Consider the following 24,385-nt stretch of genomic DNA (forward strand, 5'->3'; position numbering starts at 1 on the left):
GAGAGAGAGTGTGTGCATGTGTGTGAGGGAGGGAGAGTGTGTGTGCATGTGTGTGTGTGTGTGAGGGAGGGAGAGAGAGAGTGTGTGTGTGTGTGTGTGAGGGAGGGAGAGAGAGAGTGTGTGCGTGTGTGTGTGAGGGAGGGAGAGAGAGAGTATGTGTGCATGTGTGTATGTGTGTGTGTTTATGGCATGACTGTTGGGAAAAAAATGATTTGAAGTCAAGGTGAAGGATAGTTCTCATTTCTTAGGCCAGATTTTGACCACTTCACTGCAGCCAGTGATTAAACTCTTAGCAGGGATAAAAATCATGTGTATTCCTTTAAATTCATTGGCTTTTATTTCGCAACTCAGAGCCTAGTCAATATATTGAGTTTTAGATCAAAACTGGCATACTTTGGAGATGTTAGTGAAAGCTGTCAAGCCACATCAACCATTTTTCTTCCTTTTTCCTCCACACCCTCCCCTCCCTAATTAAAACAAAGGAAAAATGATTGTCAACATACTTTTAAGCTTCTCCAGGAAAATGCCATGATAGGACTACAGTACTATTTATGATTTCTCATATTTATGTCAGGTGAGGAGGTAGGGTTTATTAAAGGCTTATAAGTGTTGACTGTTTCTCGGCTTGATCCTAAAGCCTTTCAGACAACAGATACAACTAACTGCTTCCCCTCTTTTTCATCATACTTTTGCTACTGATCCTATTCATTTGGATATAACTGAACCCTTATTCTTGCAGATCTTTACATATGTGTATATCCGTGTGGCCTGTAGAGGGCAGCATGTTCTGGGGGAAAAAGAAAAGTGAGCTAAGCAACTGATTTTTTTTTTTTTTTTTCCTTTAACAAAACAAGTAAGATATCTCCTGTAGAGAAATCAGAGCTTCCCCAAGCTTTGATTGTCTGCCACTCTAGGTATCTGCTTAGATGGAGAATGTTACTGGCTCAGCTACCTTGTAGGCTACTTAATTAAGGATTACACCGGATTCCATGCCTTTGCCTCTGAGTAGAACGAAACACATCATTTTATTTATAAACATGAACACAAATGTGATTTTTCCATTTGTCTCTCATTTCTTGTCATCCATGACTGAAGTTTAGAATTTGAATTGAATTATACCAACAGTTGTGATTTTATTTGTGGTCAAATTAGGCTTTACTCTATTCTGGAATTCTACTACCTCCCATCTTTACTTTTAGGTTGTGACCCCTGAAAGTATTCTGATGTCTCTTCTTTTCCCCAAGGAAGTGAAAAAGATTTCCACAGGGACATCCTCCATCCGTCGTAACTTTAGGCTCCTTCTCTTAAGGGCCGGCACATTTTTTGAATAATCATTGAGCCAGTCCTCTTCTCTATAGCTATATTCACTGCTATTCTCAACCCAGTCTCTACTTCTCATCTAAACAACCAAATCCTCCCAGTGTGTAAACTACACAATTCTTTTTTTTAATTTTAGAAATTTCTAGAAGCTGCATCCAATCCTGAAAGGACATAGAGCAGCACTGTGCAGTAGATCTTTATGCATTGATGAAAATGTTCGCTGTCTGCACTGTCCAGTATGGCAGCTGCTGGCCACATGTGGCTGTTCAGTAACTTAAAATGTGGTTAGTGCAGTTGAGGCACTGAATTTTTTTATCTTGTTTAATTTTAATTAATTTAAATTTAAGTAGTCACGTGTGGTTTGTGGCTACCAAATTGGACAGTGCAGAATAGAGCATGAATTCTGACCAGTTCATAACAAATGTTCTACCAGAATATATGGTGTGGTGGATTAGATTTTGTAGCTAAAAATCTACTGCTCGGCCTTTTATTCTCTTGCTTATTCTGTCTCATATAGCTGTAAGCTTAAATCCAAATCCTCTGACTCTGCCCCAGGATTTTCTCTCTCTCTCAGAACATCTGAGAGATTTCCAATTTTCCAATCCTTCAATTTTAATATTGAACATACCTCTCTTGGGTGTCCAGAATGGAGTTTCAAAGCCTAGCATTTCGGCATACTGATTCTATGGGCATCTAGCATGTCGCTGTCTCAGTTTGGTCACCTCTTTATATCTAGTTTTTCCTAAATATAGAAATAAAATGTAAGAATGTGCTAAAATGTGGCAAGCTGCAAACAAGCTTCTTCCTTAATTTGGAGTATACCCTCCCCCCCTTTGTATGAAACAGTTCTTTGCATTGACTAAAAATAAAGTCTGTGCTTGTTCCATCCATTCTAAAGTGACCTCAGTATCCTTTTGAAAATTTTCTTGGAAGTTCCCAAGTAATAATTTTTTAGATGCTTCTGTATTTTTACAGTGATCTGCAAATGCTTATCTTCAGTTTTTTACATCATGCTGATATTATTGGTTTTAAGACATGAGCAGACTTGTTTTTTTAATAGTTTGTATCATACCACTAGCTTCTGCCTGAAAACACCCTTACCCATGTATACCTGGCAATTATAAGTAGTTGGACCCCAGAGGATAATAAATGTGCAGGCTTTTAACTTTATTCATTTATCTTTCTTTTATTTCAGCTGTAAAGATAAAATTAGTGCTCAAGCAGATAAACAGCTCTAGCAGTTATGCCAATTTGAGGTTTCTTTAAGCCATGGATGTGGAATGATAGCCCTTCCATTATAAATCATTTTCCACGAAGAGCCAAATGTGGAGTTAGAGGCAGGAATAAAGGAATGTGCAACTCAAAGGTTGTGCTCATTTTAGTAAAGACAGCTTCAGCCTAGTCCGTGCTCACCGTCAAATCACCCTTTATAGCACCCATGCCCCCAGCTCCATAATCTCCTCTACAAAATGAGAGACAAAAGCAGGGCTGGTTGATAGTCACATTTTTCTTTAAGAAACTAGCCTCTTGGAAAAGGCTCGGCATCCCCACACCTCAAGGCACAGCAAAACAAAATAGGGAGGCATCATGACCTTCTTGTCAATGCTAATGGGCTTTAGGACTGGGCTCCCATGCACAAAACCAGTTCCCTGCCATTGGTAGGCTTTCTGTTAATGGACATGTGTGTTACCTGCAGAGAAATCATTAGACGGAAGTCTCTATACCATAGCAACTGTTTCTGTGCTAGGAACAGCCATTTGTAACTTCCCAAAGCACTTTAGGCTATTTGATAATAGTGATGCAATCACATGCAGATTCATATAGGCACAGAAAAAAGTGAAGGGTCAAAGGCAAGGGCTTAGAACGCAGAGAAGAATGTAAGATGCCAGTTCTTAACTCTTCCTGAGTTGGAATGCACCCTACAGATTGGTTGCTAAAGCTCACGACTTTAATTACACTTCTCATATTGGAAGAAATAATGTCTTTTGATAGAAATATATGAAATACTTTTTTCTCAAAATTTAAAGATCTCTCCTCTGATGGGTTCTTGTATTTATAGCATACGTCACATCACAGAGTAGAATAAATTAGTTTCCAGGGCTTGAGCCACAAAACCAAATCAAACACAACAGCAACAAAAAAATGTTTTCTCCATGCTAACTTTAGACTCAGCCCAGGCCATGTAAGAAATTACAGTAATGCCTCTCCAAACACATGTTGCAGTAAGTCAGGATTCTAGTAGATGACAGCTGGATATTCTACAGTTCTGAGGGCCATGGTTCAGATGTCTGTGAGTCCCTCTACTTGGAAACCATTTGAACAGAAGGGTTGGGAAGAGAAAAAGAGGAATGAGGATGGCTGAAGTAGAAGACTTGTTTTTTACCATTGTCTTGATAAATGTGTATTTGAGATCAGCCCCCAAGTGCCTGCTAGGCAAGAGAAAAGCAAGACATCCAAAACAGGCCAGAGAAACAGGAACCAGTCATGGTGGGCCACAAAATGAGGAAGATATTAGACAGTTATAAAGAGGACAAAGAGGGTACCTGGGTGGCTCAGGTGTTAAGTGTCTGCCTTTGGCTCAGGTCATGGTCCCAGGGTCCTGGGATCGAGCCCCGCATCGGGCTCCCTGCTTGGCGGGAAGCCTGCTTCTCCTTCTCCCACTCCCCCGCTTGTGTTCCTGCTCTCACTCACTCACTTTCTCTCTCTGTCAAATAAATAAATAAAATCTTCATTAAAAAAAAAAAGGACAAAGAGTCAAGGGGAGACTGACAAAGAGGAGAGTGTACCTTGGTATGTAACACAACAGAACACATTTGCCAATCTTCTTAAAATTGAGAAACAGTTCCTGAAGCAGATCTATCAAGAAAATGTGTCTATCTTTAGATATGTAAAAGGATATTGGAAATATTTTTACTTAAGATGTTCTGTCATTGTTCTATTTGATGAGCATTTTTTAAAAAATTGAGATTTTGGGGACGTCCTGGTGGCTTAGTCAGTTAAGCATCTGGCTCTTGATTTCGGCTCAGATCATGATCTCAGGGTTGTGAGACTGAGCCCCACATCAGGCTACTCACTCAGCGGGGAGTCTGCTTGAGATTCTCTCCCTCTGCCCCTCCCCCCACTCGTGTGCTCATGCTTTCCCTCTCTCTAAGATAAATAAATCTTTTTAAAAAATTAAAAATAAGTTAAAAATGAGATTTTTTTTCATATAAGTTTACTCATGACCCTAAGGCTTTTATTTTTCCCAGTAGTTGTAAATTTCCCAATGAGGTATTTTCTACCAAAGAATTTTCAGGAATATAGTCCGATTTGGAAAAGAATATTATAGTCTTAAAAGACTCCTTTTCCTGCATTTATTAGGGTCTATTTAACTTTTTACATGTATGGAAGTAGTGGAGAAGTAGCTGGAATGTTTAGTATTAAATACCAGCAGCCGCACGTGTTCATGGCATACGTGGGTGTGTCTGCGGCAGGCCGAACACTTTGTCCTGTTCGTCTCATTTAAACCTGAGAATAACTCTGGAAAAGTTTTCCATGTTTTTCTGATAGGAACGTTTAAGCTGATTTTAAAAAGCTTATTTCCCTGTCTTCAATTATATTGTGGCCTCCAGAGCAGATCTGGAAATCTGCCCCTCCTTTGTTATACACAGCAGGGCCGAGACCAGGGTGAGGCAAGGAAGGCACTCACCTTGGGCTCAGAATTTAGGGTGACACCAAAAAAGAACTTAGTCATCAAGATACATAACATTTTAATGCAATATTCTAAAGAACCAAAAGATCACTTCAGTGGTCCCTGTGCTTCTATTGAACAACCCTTCGTTCTTCTGAAACACCGGTGCTGGGGAGGTTTTAGAGAAATGGGCCCATTTATTTACTGCCAATGGCACTGTAAACTGGTAAACAATGTGCAAAACTTAATGGAAATGTGTTAAAAGCTATAAAGAGACTCATTCATGGCACCTTCAAGAAATTTGATTTCGCGTCATGTATGGGTTCGGCAGGTGTTGGGGAAGGCACTGGCGAGGTTGCTGTTCTCCTAGTGCTTACCTTCTAGGCTATCAAGGACAATACACAAGCAATAAAATAATCTCAGAGAGTGACAAGTACATGAAGACAATAAAACAGGGCAATGTGATACAAAAGGAAGAGCATGGGCAGCCTGGAAGCCGTATGAAGGCTGGGGTTTTGCCTGTTTTGTTTCCTTCTATATCCTTTGCACTTACAACTGAGTTTGTCGCAAAGTAGGCACTCAAGAAATACGTGATGAAGAATGAAGGTGGAAGAACCCAGTGGTAAGAGTAGAGCGAGTGGGAGGAGAGGAGGCTGGAGACCGGAAGCAGAGGCCTGCTGAGGAACAGCCTCATGGGCTGCAGACAGGATTTTTACTTCCAACAGGAAGCCTGGAGAATTGTTTTTGACCTAATAATTTGACTCTTTGGTGTTTATTGCCAGAGAAGTAAATCAACGGAATAAAAACCAAGCTGCCCAAAGATTTTCATTACTGTGTAGTATATTCTATTTTTAAAAAGACTTGTTATTAACCTAACCAAGATTCAGGAAATGGGGAAAGGTATGATAAATCATGATTGAGGGACCTTGGGGAATATTATACAACAATGTTAGAACGGTATTATGAAGACTCTGAAAAGATAAGGAATGCTTCCTGTGTCTTTCTGAAAAAAAAAAGTAAAAAATTATATGCACATTAACATATTAACTATAAAATTACATCTGTGAACTGTGACTGAAATGTAACATACAAGGTGAAAACAGTTGTGTTAGGGTGGTAGAATTTGGGGGGATTGTTTTTCTACTTTCTGAAAATTGTCTTTAATATTACTGTCACAGTATCTTAATAAGAAAAATATGTTGCTTAATTAGTACAGAGTTTCCGTTTGGGATGATGAAAGTGTTTTGAAATAGATGTTAGTAATGGTTGAATAGTATTGTGAGTGTAATTAATGCCCCTGAATTGCACATTGAAAAATGCTTGAAATGGCAAATTTTAGGTTTATATATGTATTACCACAATTTTTAAAAACCCAGATACCTTCTATAATCATCGGCACGGTTCAGTAGCCTCCAAGGGGCCCCCCATGATCCCTGTATTTTGGGTAGTCCCAAAATATACCCTTGGGTAGTCCCTCCCACATTGACCTGGGTTTGGTCTTGGTGACCAATAGCGTGGGGCAGAAATGATGGCATATGAGTTGTGGAGTTAGGTTATAAAAGACTGCAGCTCCTTCCTTAGCTCGGACTCCCTCTCTCTCTCATCACGGGCTCTGCAGTAGCCCACTGCCAAGTCATGTGAATAGCCCTCTGGAGAGGCCCGCATGGTGAGGACCTGTAACCAGCTAGCAGCCATCTGAGTGAGCGGTCCTGGGAGTAGATTCACCAAGCCCAATCCAGCTTCAGATGACTGTAGCTCTGGACATCAACTTGACTGCAACCTTGTGAGACACCCTGAGCCAGAACTACCCGGTTAAGCTGCCCCAGAATTCCTGAACCTCAGAAGCTGTGTGATAATAAATAGCCACTGTTTTAAGAAAAGAAGATTTTAAAATTTCCATCTAACTTCGAATGCAGCTGTACCCGTGGATAAACAGTTTTCCCCTATCCTTGAAGTCCTACTTTCTCCTCTTAATGGAAGTTCTTGGTGCAGCAAACTTTGTGAATACAAGTATATTAAAAGGGGAGCTGTGTAGTAAAGTGGAAAAAAATGTTTTTTCATCCTAGCACCCCAGTGTGATAGTCACAAAGCTGAGTGCATCACCAGGACTTGGCCTGATATAAAATGCCTACAACCATGTTTTTGCAATTGGAGATTTGGTTAAACTAACTACAATATTTAGGGAATAGTGAGTGAAAAGTAAATATCCCAAGTATAAAAAAAGGGGGAAAAAGCATACACCACCAACAGGAAAAAAAATATTTACAATGTCCAGATTTGTTGGTTATAATTTTTTTTCTTCACTAGGGGGAAAACAAAAAGCTAAAATCACCTCAATATGGACTTGAGTTTGACTTTCGGGAGTTTAAAGAGAGCTTCTAAGAACTCAGGTTTTGAAAGGAAATTCTATCTTGTAAAAAATATGATAAAAATTACAAAGAAATAAAATGATACATTTGCTCAGACCTATACATACTGGAGTAAACACACCTAACTGATAAAAATTCATTACTTCCAAGATCGTAGATTTATGCTTTTATTTTCCTTTACATGTTTCAGGATTTTCTAAATTCTCTCAAGTGACCATGTCTTACTTTTGTAATGAGAAAAAAAAAAATTACAAATCAAACCTTTAGAAGGATGATACACAGAAGAAGGCATCAGCATCTGAGGCACAGACCATGCTCTGCCCCTCATTTGCTGTGTGACCTCGGCTGTGCTGCTCCTCTCTGAGCCTCAGTTTCCTCATCTGTAAGGAGGGATGATCATCTGGTAGCTGGATATGCGGAATAGGGAGACAGTGAGAAAAGTCTCTAGCACATGGTAAATGCTCAATAAATGCTTTGTCCTCTTTTGTATACCTTCCCATAGTATTTAGAACAAGGGTGGGATGCCTGGGTGCCTCGGTAGGTTGAGTGTCCAACTCTTGATTTTGGCTCAGGTCATGATCTCAAGGTTGTGGAATGGAGCCGGGAGCCGCTAGTCGGGCTCTCTGCTCAGCGGGGAGTCCGCTTCTCCCTCTCCCTCTGCTCTTCCCCCTACTGGCACTCACGCGCATGCGCGCATGCTCTTTCTCTCAACTAAATAAAACCTTAAAAAAAAGAAGAGTGTCATTTGCTAGCTGGTCATGTCCTTTGTGATAATCAGGGGAGATCAGATAGTTCAACAGGTAGTTGATTCAGAGTGGAGTCTAGAAGACATGCTATGATAGGGAAGATAGGAGACTCCTTGTAGGAGCAATAAACACTAAAAGGTATTTTGACTTTCCTTCCTGAAGATCATCAGGCCCTTTATAGAGGATGCCAAACTCTTCAACAGTCCTAATCCAATTCTTGTTTTGGACATAAGCATACAGCCAGTTCTTTCTTACATCATAATGAAATCATATATTTTCAAATTCCAGATGCGATATCATAAGATAAAGAAGCTGAAATTGGAGTCCCCAGAAAATATATTCTTCATTTGCCTTGTACTAAAATTCAACAACCCATAATAAGCTCTGATCTAACCAAATTTTCTTTCATATTGATTTAATGGGAGCACTGGTTTTGGTGATTTTTCTCTAATCCTAACCATTTAATATTCTTGATCTATGACAATTTTTTTTTTTTTGTAAGGAGTAGGGGAGCATCGGGGGGCCTGGGTGGCTCAGTCGGTTAAGCATCTGCCTTTAGCTCAGGTCATGATCCCAGGTCCTGAGCAGGGAGCCTGCTTCTTCCTCTCCCTCTGCCCCTCCCTCTGCTTGTGCTCTCTCTCTGAAATAAATAAATAATATCTTAAAAAAAAAAAAAGAGTAGGGGAACATCTCTTCTATATCATCAGTGGGGGCTAAACTATGTATCTTTTACCTTAATTTTTTTCCTTTTTACATTTTTCTCAATATTTTGGATCACATCCAGTCTCTAAGGAAATAAACATGTGAAGAGAGTTCTGTGGAATGTTCACTGTGCTGGTATTTTTCTTCCTTTTATCATGCCCCAAGATTCGCCAAAGTTGATATAAATTCACCATGCCTTCTTTAAAAAGCGTAACAGCAAGGCATTCTTCCTGTAGGAGTCAGACTGTAAAAGGTGATTTCCTTTTACTCCATTTGGTTTAAGCCTGTAAAAAGCATTAAGTGAAAAATCTGATATATTTGTTAGGGCATTTATTGCATTACTAAGTTATATTTGCAGTTCTCAGTGAAAGGTTTATTGAGAACATAAACTTTGAAGAGGTTTTGTTCAGGATTAAAGATATATTTTTCTTCTCTTTTGGTGAAATAATATCACACAAAATGATGCCTTTCGGGAGCTATTTTTAGCACTGTTTATAGTCAGAGGATGCAAAGTTCCATTCTGGTGAAGCAGATATCAGCTTCCAAATCCAGCCTCTGATGATGAGATTTGTAACTTCTACAGGTTTCAGAGGAATGAAAGGCTCTGCAGTTACCAGTTTCCATTAACTCAATTTACCATAATGTAGACGCACCAGTAAGTTAAACAGTTTCCTAGCCGTTTGTAGTGAAAATGTTTTTCATACTGTTCATGTAATTTGGACTAGATATTTAGAACCTATCCATCTGAAATGTAAAACATAAACCATTGCTAAGGTCTAATGTGTGTTGGTTGTTGTTTTTTTTATAAATGAAAGTTTGAATTTAAACTCCTGATGCAATCTTTTATCGTCCAAAATGAGAGTTGTCTTTTTCAGAAGAAATGGTCACTCAGAATTCAGGAAAATTGGCTCATCTTTATTGTCTAAGCAGCAAAAATATCAAAACCAGCGCAAGGGTAGAACATTCATGAACAATTTGCTTCACTCTTGATTTCGTAAAGACGTTTTGAAAAACTTGTGAAACAGGTGAAAAAATATGATGCCTATGATCGATTGAAGCGAGTTATGGTAAGAAAAGGTCAGTCTTCACAGCAGTCCTGTGGAGTAGAAGAGGGTTATTAATTTTATCCTGATCTGTATCCAGAAGTTGGAAAGGTTACAAGTTGCCTGATGTTCTTCAGGTAACAATGGAATTCCATACGGGGAAGGTCATGTGGTTCTGAAGGCCTTGTGTTTATGATTGGATATAACAATAAACAAAATAACTGGGACGTTGAAAGCCAAATCTGTTGAATGCACATTCTTTGGGTTTTGTGGGTATTCTACACTGACTTGTGATTTTAGAATTTTAAATATTCTATAAATTTTATCCTTCTGATTATAAGGGTTAATTATTATTAATGCATTTTTACCTATTTCTTTAACTGAAATAAAATATATCCTTTTCTATCCTGTCCTTCAGTCAGAAGATTAAAAAGTAATTATTTGTGCCTCTTCTGCTGTAAACCACATTAAAGTCAAATACTGAACATAAGTACAGAATCGTTTAATCACTAGTCCACTAAGTCTATGAATCTTTTCTAAAATGTAACTGAGGTACAAATAATGCCTGACAGGTGTATACTATTCCTATAGAAGAAAAATGTCAATGTTTGGTAAGCTCTAACACATCTTAGAGAATTTTTTAAATTTTTAAAAATTATATTATTTAGACAGAATTAGAGGTTGAGTACATATGGGTGCTATATAAGCTATTAAAAAATAAAATTTTACAACTAAAAAAGTAACTGCTACTAGGCACTGAGAAGAATTGGAGAGGAAATTAACATGGGATCTCTGCAGAAATAGTGTAGTGAACTAGGTAACCTTCCCTTCCCTATAAGCAGGGAAATGAAAGCATGATTGATGCAGGAGTTAAATAAAAATAAGTTTAAATACACAAGAGTTTTTGTTGAATATAGCAAGAAGTTCACTTATATTAGCTTTTCTCCATGAGTATTTTATGATAATATCTGTATCAGTGGATTTATAAAATGTTAAGTATGAAAATCTATAGCTTCATATTTAGTACATGGGAAAAGCTAGTATAATTATGTGAAAAGTTAACTGATTTTTTAAAAGCCAAACCACTCTTTATTTGATTTCAGAGTGAACTTAAACATTCAAAAACATCTGTTTTTCCAGGGATGGTAGAAAATAGTCATAAATAAAATCACAGCTAGGAAATTTGGGGTAATTTTTATCTAACTAAGCTCTGCAATCCAAAGCAAGAATTTAATATTTTCCTTTTTCTGGCCCACTTTTTGGCAGTTTATAATACTCTTGAGTGTCAGTGCTAATGTTTTCAAAAACTTGATTCATTCACATCCTGCTGAGGACTCTCCAGCACTTTCTGTACTTTTCCACCAGATAGAGTTTACTGTAAGGGCAACTATGTATTGAGTAAGGGTTAGATCTGAAGGAGAGACCTAGCAGTACGGATTGGTCTGACTAGCTTCAGAGACTGTTCATCTTATCCATGTTAAAGCCGGACTCTCTTTATTGTCTTTATTTAATATAGGGCAATGTGGGTGTTAACAAGAATATAGAATGGAGCACTGGGTGTTATACACGAACAATGAGTCATGGAACACTACATCAAAAACTAATGATGTAATGTATGGTGATTAGCATAACATAATAAAGTTAAAATTTTAAAAAAAGAATATAGAAAGAACAGTCTCTACAGAAATAGAGTTCAGAATTAAAGGAAGAGAGAAAGATAGAAAAATGTAAGGTGTCCATAAGGAAAACTTTAAAATAACCCAATAACCCTCTTACCAACTTGGCAACATACATCCTAGTGTGTGTGTGTGTGTGTGTGTGTAGGATAGTAGCAGTAAATCTTTGGCGTGACATGTAGTGGACACTAAGATTTAAGAGTGACAAATCTAGATACTCTTCATTTTGACCCTTTGATTATCTGGATGAAATAAAATAATACATGTGAAAGCACTTTGTAAACTGTAGCGTTCCCTGTGTGTAGCATTATCATTATATAACATTTTGACAGTCAGGGGAGCTGACCACTGTGGGAATGAGTGTCTTCCAGGTAGATTGTGTCATTAAACAGTTTCACTAGAATAAATGAATGGGAATTGAACAATCTTCTGTGTACAACAAAACACAACCTATTTATGGAAATGAATATAAAAATGTTATCTGTTTACCTTGAGGGAAGGAATCTTATTAATTTTTTTCATAGCAGTGCATTGACAAAGGAAGTCTCAGCATTAAACAACTCTCTCTCTTCATTATTAATGTAACTGAGAGTCTTGCCTCTCGTTTCATTGCACAGCCCAGCACCTGGGGTTGAGAAGTTCACTGCACAAGCCTAAACCTTCCCTTCTATTAGTTTTTATCTTCTCTCAGAGTTGATTCCAATGTCAGGGATTCCCTTCATGTTCTGCTTGACAAATTACTGACCCCTCTTTGCAAAAGGAATTAAATTTGAGCCTGTTTTCTAAAAACAAGAGCAGTTTTATGACCACAGAGTCCCCCTAAGTCAAAAGCTTTGATAAGATGGTAACTAAATGAGCATTTTGCTTTTCCTGTGTAGACAAGAAAGAGTACCACATCTGACAGCCCTGGTTACAGTTGAGGAAACAGCCTGTCTTTATGGGTGGGTGGACCTCTGCACAGATCATTTCCAAGAGATTACTTGTTGCATAATCCAATGGCCAGTGCCCTTGTTGACATCTTTGCCACAGAGACAGCATGTGTACTGCCAAACGAAAGGATCCAGTCCCCCAGCTTTGCTCTGTGAAGGGTGTGACAGTGAGTAAAGCATGAATATATGGGCCCTCAACATCTCACTCCAGCTCACTCTTTTTCCAACTCTGTGAGACAAAGCACACTCGTATGCTCCACGTACAGGCCTATGATGTATGTAGTTCTATGCCATCATAGAATGCGTTGAGGAATATTCTAGAACCTTTTGTTCCCCTTAACTTCCTCTTCAACTGTTATATGGAAATCAGTATCTCCAATGCTCTAAATAAATTGAACTACTACACCTCTACTCTTTATATCCAGCTTTCATGAGCTAACATGTTCATAGGGGTGCCTGACTCTTTTTTTAAATAAGATTTTATTTATTTGAGAGAGAGAGAGAACGAGCAGGGGTGTAGGGGCAGAGGAAGAGGGAGAACAGACTACCTGCTGAGCGGTGAGCAGGGAGGCCAACGTGGGGCTCAATCCCAGGACCCTGGGATCATGACCTGAGCCAAAGGCAGACGCTTAACCATCTGAGCCACCCAGGTGCCCTGAGCATGTGACTCTTGATATCAGGGTTATGAGTTCAAACCCCGTGTTGGGCATGGAGCCTACTTAAAAAAAATAAACATAAAAAATCAAATGTTAATAAATCCCAGTGAAGATTTCTATAGAGATATTTAGAAGTCAACTCTTGGGAACAAAATGTAACTTGTCTTAGATGTTCCACAGGCAGATGTATCATCAATTTTGGAGGGAGTCTTTTGGAACTACAGTGTAAAAAAACAAAACAAAAACCAAAGAACTTGTAATCCTAGTTTATAATGTACCTTTAAAAAGGCAAGGACCAATTTCCTTCTCACTTAAAAAAAACAAAAGAAAGAAAGAAAATGACACCCTCCAGGGGATGTATATTTTGAAGATGTATCTTAAGGATTAAGATTTGACCTTAAGATGTTTTTGCTCAAAAATGATGGCTTACTTTTTAAATGCATGTTTCTCAGGTAAAGTAAAACTTCTATAGGTGTAACATTTGATATACTCAGTCCTCAAGTAAACACCCAGTCATTCCACAAATGTCATGTCCCCAGGCTATACCGGGAACCATGACTTACAGGAAGTAGCCCTAGCCGCCTCACCCTAGCTGCACTCTCCCTTTTTTTTTGCATCATCATTTTCATCCTTCACCTTCAGTGCTCTCTTCTCAACTTTGTCAGTCTCCTGTAGTCTGGCAAAAGACTCTGGGTTCACTTTGCTCTTTGTCTTGGTTTTCAGAATGGCTGAGAAACTTAGGTGGCTTTGAAAGCAGTTGGTTGACAGGTTGAGTGAAGAGAAGTGAGACGCACATTAGATCATTTCATTGGTGACGGCGGAGAGTTCTGGTAGGTTAGTGATGGCAGGCCAGCGTGGCCGTGCTAACCCTCCCTGCCTCTAGGTCACAATGTGGTTCTTCCTAGATTGGAGGGCATATAACCTTAGAGCTAGACAGCCCTTCAAGACCATCTATTCCATCTCCCTCATTTCTGAGGCACAAAAACTGACCTGCACAAGGGATAAAGAAAATATCCTGCTCCATATCCCTGGTCTAAGGCAGTTTTTTACTGTTCATGTTACCTTCTTTCATACCTTTCTTTTTAATGCAGATAAAGTGTGTGTGTGTGTGTGTGTGTGTGTGTGTGTGTGTGGTGTATGGATAAGGACTAGGAAAATGAAAGATATTACGATTAGAATAGCAGCATTCAACTACAGTAAAAGCATTTGTTTGAAAGTTACTTATAAGATTCTCCACACACGCGCACACACTCACACACACACACACACACTGAATTCAGTAGGGATTGCCTCTCTTTGTTGTCATCTAGATTTATCATTTTAAAATTCCTTAGGTTTTTCAGAGTTTCCACAACAACAAACATCTTTTACTTTTTAAAAAAATGAATATGGAATGAACACGAAAGTCCTCTGTCCCACATACCCTGCCAGGTTTATGCGACCCTTCATGAACACAGAGCTCCCTGGGTCCACCCTCTGAGCTGGTAGGTGCAGTCTGACAGCTGGAGGCAGGTCCCTACTCAGTGGCCTGGGATCAAGCACTGAGGTCAGTAGGAAGGCCTCACCACTGGCAGTCCCATCTCCCCATTGCCGGAACATCCCCTAAATCATCAGACCCCCCACCCCAGGCATGGAAGTCCCAATGTCAGCCACTCAGAGAGTCCGCTGTCTACCCCTAAGGGTGAATGATCCTTGTGAAAAACCTGCAACACCCCATCTCTCTACACTGCTCCCTCCACTGAATTTCCTTGATGAGTTCCCTGACCCTGCCTTCTCACATCTCTAGATGGCCTGATGTCCATCCTTCAGGACCAAGAGCCATCTGAAAAAATTCCGTGCCCTTTGTTAACCCCTCCTACCCCCAGCTTCTGACAACCACTGATCACTCCTTCGTTTCTATAATTTTGTCTTTGCCAGAATGTCATATAAATGGAATTACTGAGTGTGTAGCCTTTGGTTTCTTTCATTTAGATAATGCATTTGAGACTCATCTATAAAGTTGAGTGGTGAAAGAACCTTAGCCTAGGGGCACCAGGGTGGCTCAGTCTGTTAAGCATCTATCTTTGGCTTGGGTCATGATCCCAGGGTCCTGGGATAGAGCCCCACATTGGGCTCCCTGCTCGGCAGGGAGCCTGCTTCTCCCTCTTCTCCCCGCTTGTTGTCTCTATCTCAAATAAATAAAATCTGATTTTATTAGGAAGATTATAAATATACACTTTTGGGAGGAAAGAGTCTCTTCTACTACCACAAATCTTGACCTAAAATGCTGGAGAAGGTACAACAAGCACATCCTTTCCAATGCATGTGCATAACTGAACCAAGAAGACAGTAAGTGAAATCTCTCAGGGACCAAGAATGAAGAAACCAGAGTGATAAGGAAGTGCTAAAGTTGCCACTGCCCTGAAGTGTTGCTAAAAAAGGAACATGGAGCCACCTGGGGGTCAGGACACAATGCTTTGGGCCTAAGAAAGGCACCGCATAGGAATCAAGATTCCTCACATAGTCAAGACACTCAAAGCACTTCACCTCGGTAACGGGCTGGCTGAAAAAAAATCTGCTTCCAGCAAAAAGAGACTGGCAAGGACAACTGTGTTGGCTTTGGCTCTGGATGGGGCTGAAAAAGTCCCCTGAAAATTCTATAATTTTAGGTTTAAATTTACATAACTCACATGGGTGCAGAAGCCAACAGAAAGAACTTAGAGCACCTAGCTGTTAAGAGAACCCCAGGACTCCTGACAGAAGCAAAAGAAAATCCCTATGGGGAAAGATATTCTCAACCCAGGCCAGTCAGAATTCCCACACATTAACATTAGCCAAGCATGAGCTCACAATCCAGAATTGTAAAACATTCGAGAAAAAGTCACTGTGAGTGAGGGTCAGTCGCAAAAGCGACAACAAAATTGGCCTCCTCCCTCACCCAGAATTTTCAGATATTGGAAATTATGAGACATAGAGCATAACTATATTTAAAATGTTGTAAAGAAAAGATCAAATCTAAAACTTGAACAAGAAAATTGGACACACAAACTTGTCAAAGACTTAAAAAGAACTTATGAAAACAAAATGAATGGGGAAAAAAGCATATTAATGCAGCTGATTAGAGAATTAGTTGAACTGGAAGATAGCTCTGAAGTAATTACTCAGAATGGGGACCACAGGGGGCAACAGATGGAAAAGACAAAAGAACGAGTAAAGACATGGAAAATTTAATAAGATGGCATTATGTTGTGGTTACAAAATGAGAGAAGAGAGAGAATGGGGATAGGCAGTATTCGAAAAGTAATGGCTGAGATTTTTCCCCAAATTGTTGAAAGACATGAAGCCTCACATTCAGGAAACACTGAATACCAAGTAAGTTAAATGAAAAGAACACCTTGGGGCGCCTGGGTGGCTCAGTCAGTAGGCGTCTGCCTTCAGCTCAGGTCATGATCCCAGGGTCCTGGGATCGAGTCCCACATCGGGCTCCCTGCTCGGCAGAAACCCTGCTTCTCCCCCCTCTCCCACTCCCCCTGCTAGTGTTCCCTCTCTCGCTGTGTCTCTCTCTGTCAAATAAATAAATTTAAAAAATTAAAAAAAAAACACCTTACATTACAATTGTAAAAGGAGAAAGAGAAGAGCTAACAGCGGCAACAACAGAAGCCTGTGAAATAGTATCTTCAGAGTTAAGGGAAAGTGCTTTGAACCTACAATTCTATCCCCAGCCAAACTGTTACCCTGTATGAAAACAAAATGGAGAGAATTTGCCACTATGTTCTTTTGTCATGGAGAGAACTTCTGAAGTTTGTATTTCAGATACAAGAAAAACTAAGGAGAGAAGGAACATCTGAAACATGAGAAAAAAGGTGATGAAATAAATAGTAAACATGGGTAAATCTAAATAATAATAATTACAGTGGCATTTAATATGTGTGTTTTTAAAAAGCACAGAAAATAGGGGCGCCTGGGTGGCTCAGTTGGTTAAGTGTCCGACTCTTGATTTCAGCTCAGGTCATGATCTCAGAGTTGTGAGATCGAGCCCCACGTCGGGCTCTGCTCTGAGCATGGAGCCTGCTTAAGATTCCCTCTCTCCCTCTCCCGCTGCCCCTCCCTCCTCTAAAAATAAATAAATTAAATAAATAAAAAGCACAGAAAATAGAAATAAAATATGAGACAATACTGTCTGAGAGATGGGACTAGTGTCATCAGAAGTGTTCTAATGTTCTTGTATTGTTCAGCGGGAAGGTAAAGCTGCAGTTTAAACTTTAAGCAGTTAAAGTGAAATGTTAAAAAGTTAAGGAGCCATCCGCTAGGAGAACTGAGGGTGAAGGTATAAAGTGTGGAAGTTTCTTCTGATATCCTTGACGGTAAAACAAACAAACAAACAAAACCCTAAACAAAACCAACTGACCCCAAAAGAGGACACACCTGGTTGTAGACTGAGAGGTTCTGTGGTGTTCTTGGTCACATATTTATTACGTTTCTGAAGGGCAGTGGAGACTTTGGTGGGGAACACAGCATGACCCCTATACAGACAGGTGAGCTATAGAAATTCATTACTATTCCACCAAGAAGCTCCATAAGAGGGGTTAACTAAGACACAGGAGGATGGAATTAAAATCAGGAAAGCATTTTACAAGCATTCTGACCTAGATGGGCTAAACCTGGGGGAGCTTCCTTTCTCTTGCCTCATGACTGGAGTAGAGTTGCCTCTCCTTGCTGGGGCGTTCATTTCATTTCCCGTTACTCCCAACGTCTCGCTCAAAGCACTGAGACTTACAAGTGTAGTATATTGAAGTAGACTACAGCTTCTTCACCTCACTTCTGTATTCTGTATTCATTTTTCTTTCAATTCTTTCATCATCCTATTGAGTGTTTTTTAACTAAGTATGGCTCAGATGAACTGACCAATTCTTGTGAAGTCATACACAGGACAGTCTATCCAGTGTGACCCCAAATTTTTAGAGGAACTTCAAAAGTGTGGCATTACCACAATAGGAAGAATATGTGAAGGAACTTACCACACTGCTGTTGCAGAGAAAGAAGGCGTCTAGGTTCCGGACTGACCATTTGATGGTGGTGTGCTGCCATCCAGCCAGGCTGTTGACCGGTTATGTCTTGGAAAGATGAAGTTTCTTTAAGAACCTAGTTGTTTTGTCACTGTCATCATGTTACAGGTCTTGGGAGAGCTCTAATGCTTCTTGTCCTAACATTAATTGAAGGTGGCATGAGATACAAAGATGCAGGAAAGTTTAGAAGACGAAAGTGGAGTAGAGCTTTTTTTTTTTAAGATTTTATTTATTTGGCTGCTCCCTCTGCTTGTGCTCTCTCTCTCTGTCAAATAAATAAAGAGACACAGCGAGAGAGGGAACACAAGCAGGGGGAGTGAGAGAGGGAGAAGCAGGCTTCCTGCAGAGCAGGGAGCCTGATGTGGGGCTCGATCCCAGGACCCCGGGATCATGACCTGAACCGAAGGCAGACGCTTAACGACTGAGCCACCCAGGCGCCCCTGGAGTAGAGCTTTTAAAAGCAAGCAGCTCTTGTCCTAAAATCCAGCTGCACTTCATCTTTACCAGTAGTCATAGAAACTGCTCTTACAGTCAATAAAACTGGGCTGCCTGATGCTATTGTCTCAGAAATGGAGCTTAAGACGGGACCCGGTTTATCATACATATTAGCCAACACATAGGCTTGGCGAATGGGAAGTCTAATGAAGCTTTCATAGGAGTATTGGTAAGCAGTTCTATCAGGCCTCAAGCTTGGCAGAATTGCAGCCTCTGTGTTTGGATTATCATCAGGCTGTTTGGAAACTTAGCAAAAGATGCTTGCTGTTCAGCATTTAAAACGTGCTTATCGTTTTTATCAATTGACCTTTCCAGGAAGCGTTCAGTATTGAGTTATAAGTCTTCTTCAAATCTATTCACATGGCAGAATCTTAGCAATATATAAAAAATATAAAAAGATTGGGTGCCGAAATACCCAGCCACAATACTTGTATGTTTTTAATATCATACAGAATTAAAATTCAGGAACTGTGAAAAACAGTGTAGATCTTCTATGGTTTATCCCTTCAGTCATTTCAAACATTGATAGTAGGACCTGTATGGCTATTTGCCTGCTACTTTATGTTTATACCTCTCGCATTTAAAACAGGTTTGTGTAACCACTGATTTTGTTGGCTTTTGGCCAAGTCTGATAATGATTTTTTTAATGTCTTTCTATAAATCTCATTTTGTGCTATTATGAAAACCTCCATTGTGAAAATCACAAACCTCTGGTTGAAAAGTTCATGTAAAATCCACATTGTAACAGAAGCACATACCTTTAACGTCTCCAGACAAAAACATCTTAAAGTTAATTGAATGTTTGCACTTTGGGGTGCAAGTTAAAAGAGAGGGTGGAAAAATGGGGGAGTGAGCTATTAAGTACTTTTAGCAAAATATCGTGTAGGATGTACTGAATGTGCCTGTTAGTAAATATTTGTTTTTAAGATAGACGTGCTTTGTTCTTGTAGCTCAAATAATTCTTAATCATAAAATTTCTGAAAATTTGTAATTTTTTCCTATTTTTATTGGAAGTTGTTTGCCAGCCATTGTTGATAGAAGTGTGAATTTTTTCCTTCTCTCCCAATCTTTCTTGCAAAAAGAGAAGTTAGTTTCTGCTAATGAATTGAGTAGGTGTCTGATATTTTGTTTTCCTGTTGATCTGTGTAACTTAATATTTGTACACTTGATAATTTGTCATATAATTGATAAGGTGGTACTGTGTATCAGTGTTCAATCATATATTTATAATTTCTGGAATGTATGATTCTAGTTCTTTGGGAAAAATAATTTGTAAATGTCCGTCAGCTTGTAAAAACTTAGTGTAGGAATTTAAACATTTAAATAAATACTGAAATGGAAAAAAAGAAAGAAAAAGTTAAGAGTAATCATTAAACAGATGGAAATAGAATTTATAGCTTCTAAAACAGAAGATGGAAATGTTTGATTTTAAAATTCAATTTAAAAGAAGGCAGGAAAAGAGAAAAAAAAGATGGACAAAATAGAATGCAGTATTAAAATGTTAGCAGTAAATCCAGACATACCAGTAATCACAATATGTAAGTGAACTAAATTTTCTCCTTGGGTAACTATTAAATCCAGCTATATAATATTTGTGAAAGAGACCTTAAAATTATGGATATGAAACATTAAAAGTAAGAGGATGACAAAGGTATGCCAGGCAAGTACCAAGCAAAAGAAGGCTGATGTCATTAAATTAATATGAGGGAAAAAAATGAATTTTAGCCCAAAAGCCTTATTGAAAATAAAGAAGGTTGCTACAGAGAGATTGAAGACTAAATTTATTGGGAAAAGGTAAAAGTGCTAAACTGTTACACGTTGAATTACCCGGCTTTAGAATATATAAAACAAAAATTAACGAATTACAAGGGAAGATTCTTAAAGAGATCATCACCATGAGAGACTGAAAACAACCACAATCATCCTAGCATTCTGATAAAATGCACTTATGCTTTGGGATAAAATGCCCAAATAAGATATCCTGGAAGTGTCCTATCTCAAACAACTCGGATGAACTCAAAAAGTGGTTCTGGTAATGACAAAGACCCTGCTGTTGAAAATGTGGACAGTTGGAATAAAAGTGGTTCTTGAAATGCAAGTGAAGAAATAGATTTTCTAAATTAAAATTGTGTAATAAAAATATTTTTATCTATATCCTGAATATCACAAGCATTTGATTATTTCATCACCATTAAAGTTTGACATTAGTCATTTGGAGGGAGGAGAAATGAGATTGTCATATATTGGCTAATTCCTTATATTTAGTCGGAATGTGATCAGCAACTATACAGCGTGTGATTTGTGGCTCCTTGGAGCCGGAGGGACTGCGGACATAGGGTGGTTCATCGCTCTTGTACAGAATCAAGCCGATAACTCAGCTGTAGCCTCAGTCTGGCGCTGGTGTTGTTTCATCAAAGCTGTGTCAAACTGATACCAATGATCGTGTTCACCGTGATTACATATAAACTGTACATTCAATAGAAGTGCAGTTTTTACCATGAAGTCTACCTATCTCGAACTTTGCATTTGGTATTTTAAAAGATGTTAATGAAAAGTTTATAATAATGGGAGTCTTAGGAAGAGGCAGCAATAATTTGGATGGCCCTGGCCCCTCTTAAAGGAAAGAAGGAAAAAAAAAAACTATAGAGAATTTTGAGAATGCCTCCTTTTCCTATGCACAGATTTGTCTTTGCCTGGCAGAGACATTTAAAACCAATCCACTGATCAGTTTAAAAAAAACAAAAAAACAGCCACTACGACAGCCAAATACTGAACCCATCTATGAGACCTTCACATATGAAGACCTAGAGAGGCCTCATAGGTGGGGTCTTCAGAGTAGTATTTTTCTTTGCTCCTTCCCTGTTTCTTCCTCTATCCAAATTCATTACCTCCTTTCCTCTTCCTCATTCCTAGTCCTCCCCTGTGCCATAACAATTTTAAATCAATGCTGAAGAGCTGCTTGAGTACGGGAAGCGGGTGAATTGTTGGTTATTGAGGAAAATTCATTGGCTGTGTGTTTAGTAGCTTCAAGACTTTGAAAAAATACTCATGAGCAGATACAACTTGCCTTCACACTCTCTAGCTCTCTCTGAGAGTCAGTGTCCTTACTGCGCTTGTTGCAGAAACTCAGGAATCCATGGGTTGCCTTTAGAAATTATCTGAGAGGATAACAAATGCAAACCACTTTAGAGTCAAGTAATTCTAGATGGGTTTAAATGCTAAAAAATTGCTTTAATTTAGCAATTAAACCTGCTAATTGAGCAGTCCACGCCTTTCTCCAACTCCCGACTCCCGCTTAGCTTGCACTGCTATTAGATGGAGACAGAGTTCCCTTGTCAGACTAAATAAATATGAGCGTTGTGTGGAAAGTGCCTAGGAAGGTGCCTTACACGTGTTTGATGACCCATAAATGGCAGCCATTATCAGGAATACTTCTATTATCATGTTTATGTTAGGTATCTGGGTTTAATTGTGCTGAGCAATGAAATAGAGATTCTACAAGAAGTAAGGCTGGGCTGGACTGTGTGGTCTGGTATGCATTTGAAAGTTGTACCCCATGGGAGATTTGACTTCTCTGCTTTTTTGGTAATCTTGAGACACATATTTTCTATCTATTGTTTCAATGGTCATCTTGAATTAATTCAGCCCCATATGGGTTATACACACTCCGTTTGTTAACCTGCATGTTAATAGCATGATTGCTGATATTTGACGGTGTACTTATGCCAATAATTTTATATTCAATGTAAGAAAATGTAAATTTTTAGAGGAAAAGTAACTTCAGTAACTAGAGAACGTAATAGTAGTTTTATTTTAATTCTCCTAGTTATTTTGTATTAATTTTCTTATAAATGTATCCAGATGTGTATGCAATAGGTAGATTCTATGAACAAATTCTGGTAACTATTTGATCAGTTATCTCCTGAAATTTTCGCTACCTCGGGACCTTGTCCTATCCTGAAAGTATCAACCTTTTGCTTATAGTAGAAATATTTTCAATCAATGAGATGAGGATATCAAGAGTATAAAAGCTAGTTTAGATTAACAGATGCCCCAGGAACAAAAGTGAATTCTGCTTCTGTTTATTTTCAGCAGGTAATTTAACTCGGTTTTGGCCAAGAATAAATAGGTCCAGAAAAATTAGGTGAGCTTTATGTCTTATTCAGTGGATTTTCTTGTTTGGTCTGATTTCTCTTTTTTGCTTGTGTTTTCAGGCTCAGCTATGTGAATTATGCAGAGGATCTGGCCTCCAAGCTCCTACAATGTTCCCCAAAGAACAGACTATCAGCACAGGCTGCCTTGAGCCATGAGTATTTTAGTGACCTGCCCCCACGGCTATGGGAACTGACCGATAGTGAGTATGACAGATCTGAGACATCCAATCAAAGCAGCCATATCATTTTAGCGTCTGTGTGTAACATACTTGTAGGAGGAGTCATATGTTTTTATATGTGCATATGTAAGATTGTGTATGATTGCATATGCATTACATGTACACATATATATGTGCGTGTATCTGTAGATGGGGGTGGGGGGAGACCCAGTGAGAGAGAGAGAGAATGAGGAAAAGGGAGTCATGTGTGTATATATTTAGTGGAATCCTGCCATCCAGTTGCTAGCTTACCAGGCAGAAAAAGAAAATGGATTCCTTTTTTGCTATCTCTGCTCTGCAGTCTGCAACTGCATGTCTTTGTATTTGATTATGTTTGTGTCCAGAAGAATGATCTGAGCAGTCATAAAGGAAAAGGAAAATATGATTTACATATTTAGTGCTTTATGCATGCAGTACTTTTTAACTGGCTGCAGTACACAGAGGAGAAATGATTCATTTTTGTTTGATTCTCAGAGACCATCTTGGTTGTAACAATAATGTTAAAAAGGGCTGCTATGCAGTGAGCTGACAAGCAGAGTTGGCAATTGGCTAATGCACTGAATTGACATGTAAGAACCGAAGACTTGTAATTCATTTCAACTACAAATGCTCTTGGTATTCATACAGACAGCGCTTCTCTGGATCTTTTAAAACAAAACACATTCCTGGGTGGGTTTTTGTTTTGTTTTTACAAAAGCGTTCATATTTACACAGCCTTTTTCAATTATATTTTAAATATTTGGGAGATTTATGGCTGGGAGGATCTCATCTTTCTTCCAAAGTGTGAAACAGAATTCTTGTGAAATTTTGCAAGACACTTGCAGTAAGAACATTTTGGTTCAATGGTGATGCGTTCTTTCCAAATGCCAATTTGAAATATTCCTTCTCATACTCTTTTCTAACTACCTTAAAAATTAATATACTGCCTACATGCATAGGTATTTATAATATATTTATTAATCCTTGGGTACACATTTACCGTAGACATACAGAAAGTTATTTCTTTAATCTCTTGGACTTTAGGCTTTCCCCCCATTGTAGTATTAGATTCTCCTTGACAACAGGACCCCTTTATTTTGTAGCTGAGTCCCAAGTAACAACTCCTCTTGCATATTTCTACCCTAAATCTTTTTTGATATCCTACATTTAATTTGAATTTTTTTTTATCCTAAACTGTCTATAGATATATTAAACCACTACTCACTACTCCCCCTTATGCTTAGTAAATCTTCTTTAACATTTTACATATTCCTAACCAATATTTATTCTATATTCTGCCCTCCTTTCTTTCTAAAAGTCTACCCATTGACTATCATGACAGCTCTTCCCATTTTTTTTTTTTAAATTAAAGATGAAATTTCT

The 24,385-nt window shown here is 38.7% G+C and overlaps 1 protein-coding gene across 2 annotated transcripts in view; it reads left to right on the forward strand.

The window, feature by feature from the left end:
- CDK14 (cyclin dependent kinase 14) overlaps positions 1 to 24,385 on the forward strand; it is a 546,170-nt gene that overhangs the window by 438,552 nt on the left and 83,233 nt on the right. For both annotated transcript variants that reach the window (XM_021689620.1, XM_021689621.1), the window contains one exon: positions 22,866 to 23,005. In XM_021689620.1, the coding sequence (XP_021545295.1) occupies positions 22,866 to 23,005 (140 nt within the window). The remainder of the gene's footprint in view (positions 1 to 22,865; positions 23,006 to 24,385) is intronic.

This window comes from Neomonachus schauinslandi, chromosome 12 (assembly GCF_002201575.2).
Source record: "Neomonachus schauinslandi chromosome 12, ASM220157v2, whole genome shotgun sequence".
NCBI classification, from domain to species: Eukaryota; Metazoa; Chordata; class Mammalia; order Carnivora; family Phocidae; genus Neomonachus; species Neomonachus schauinslandi.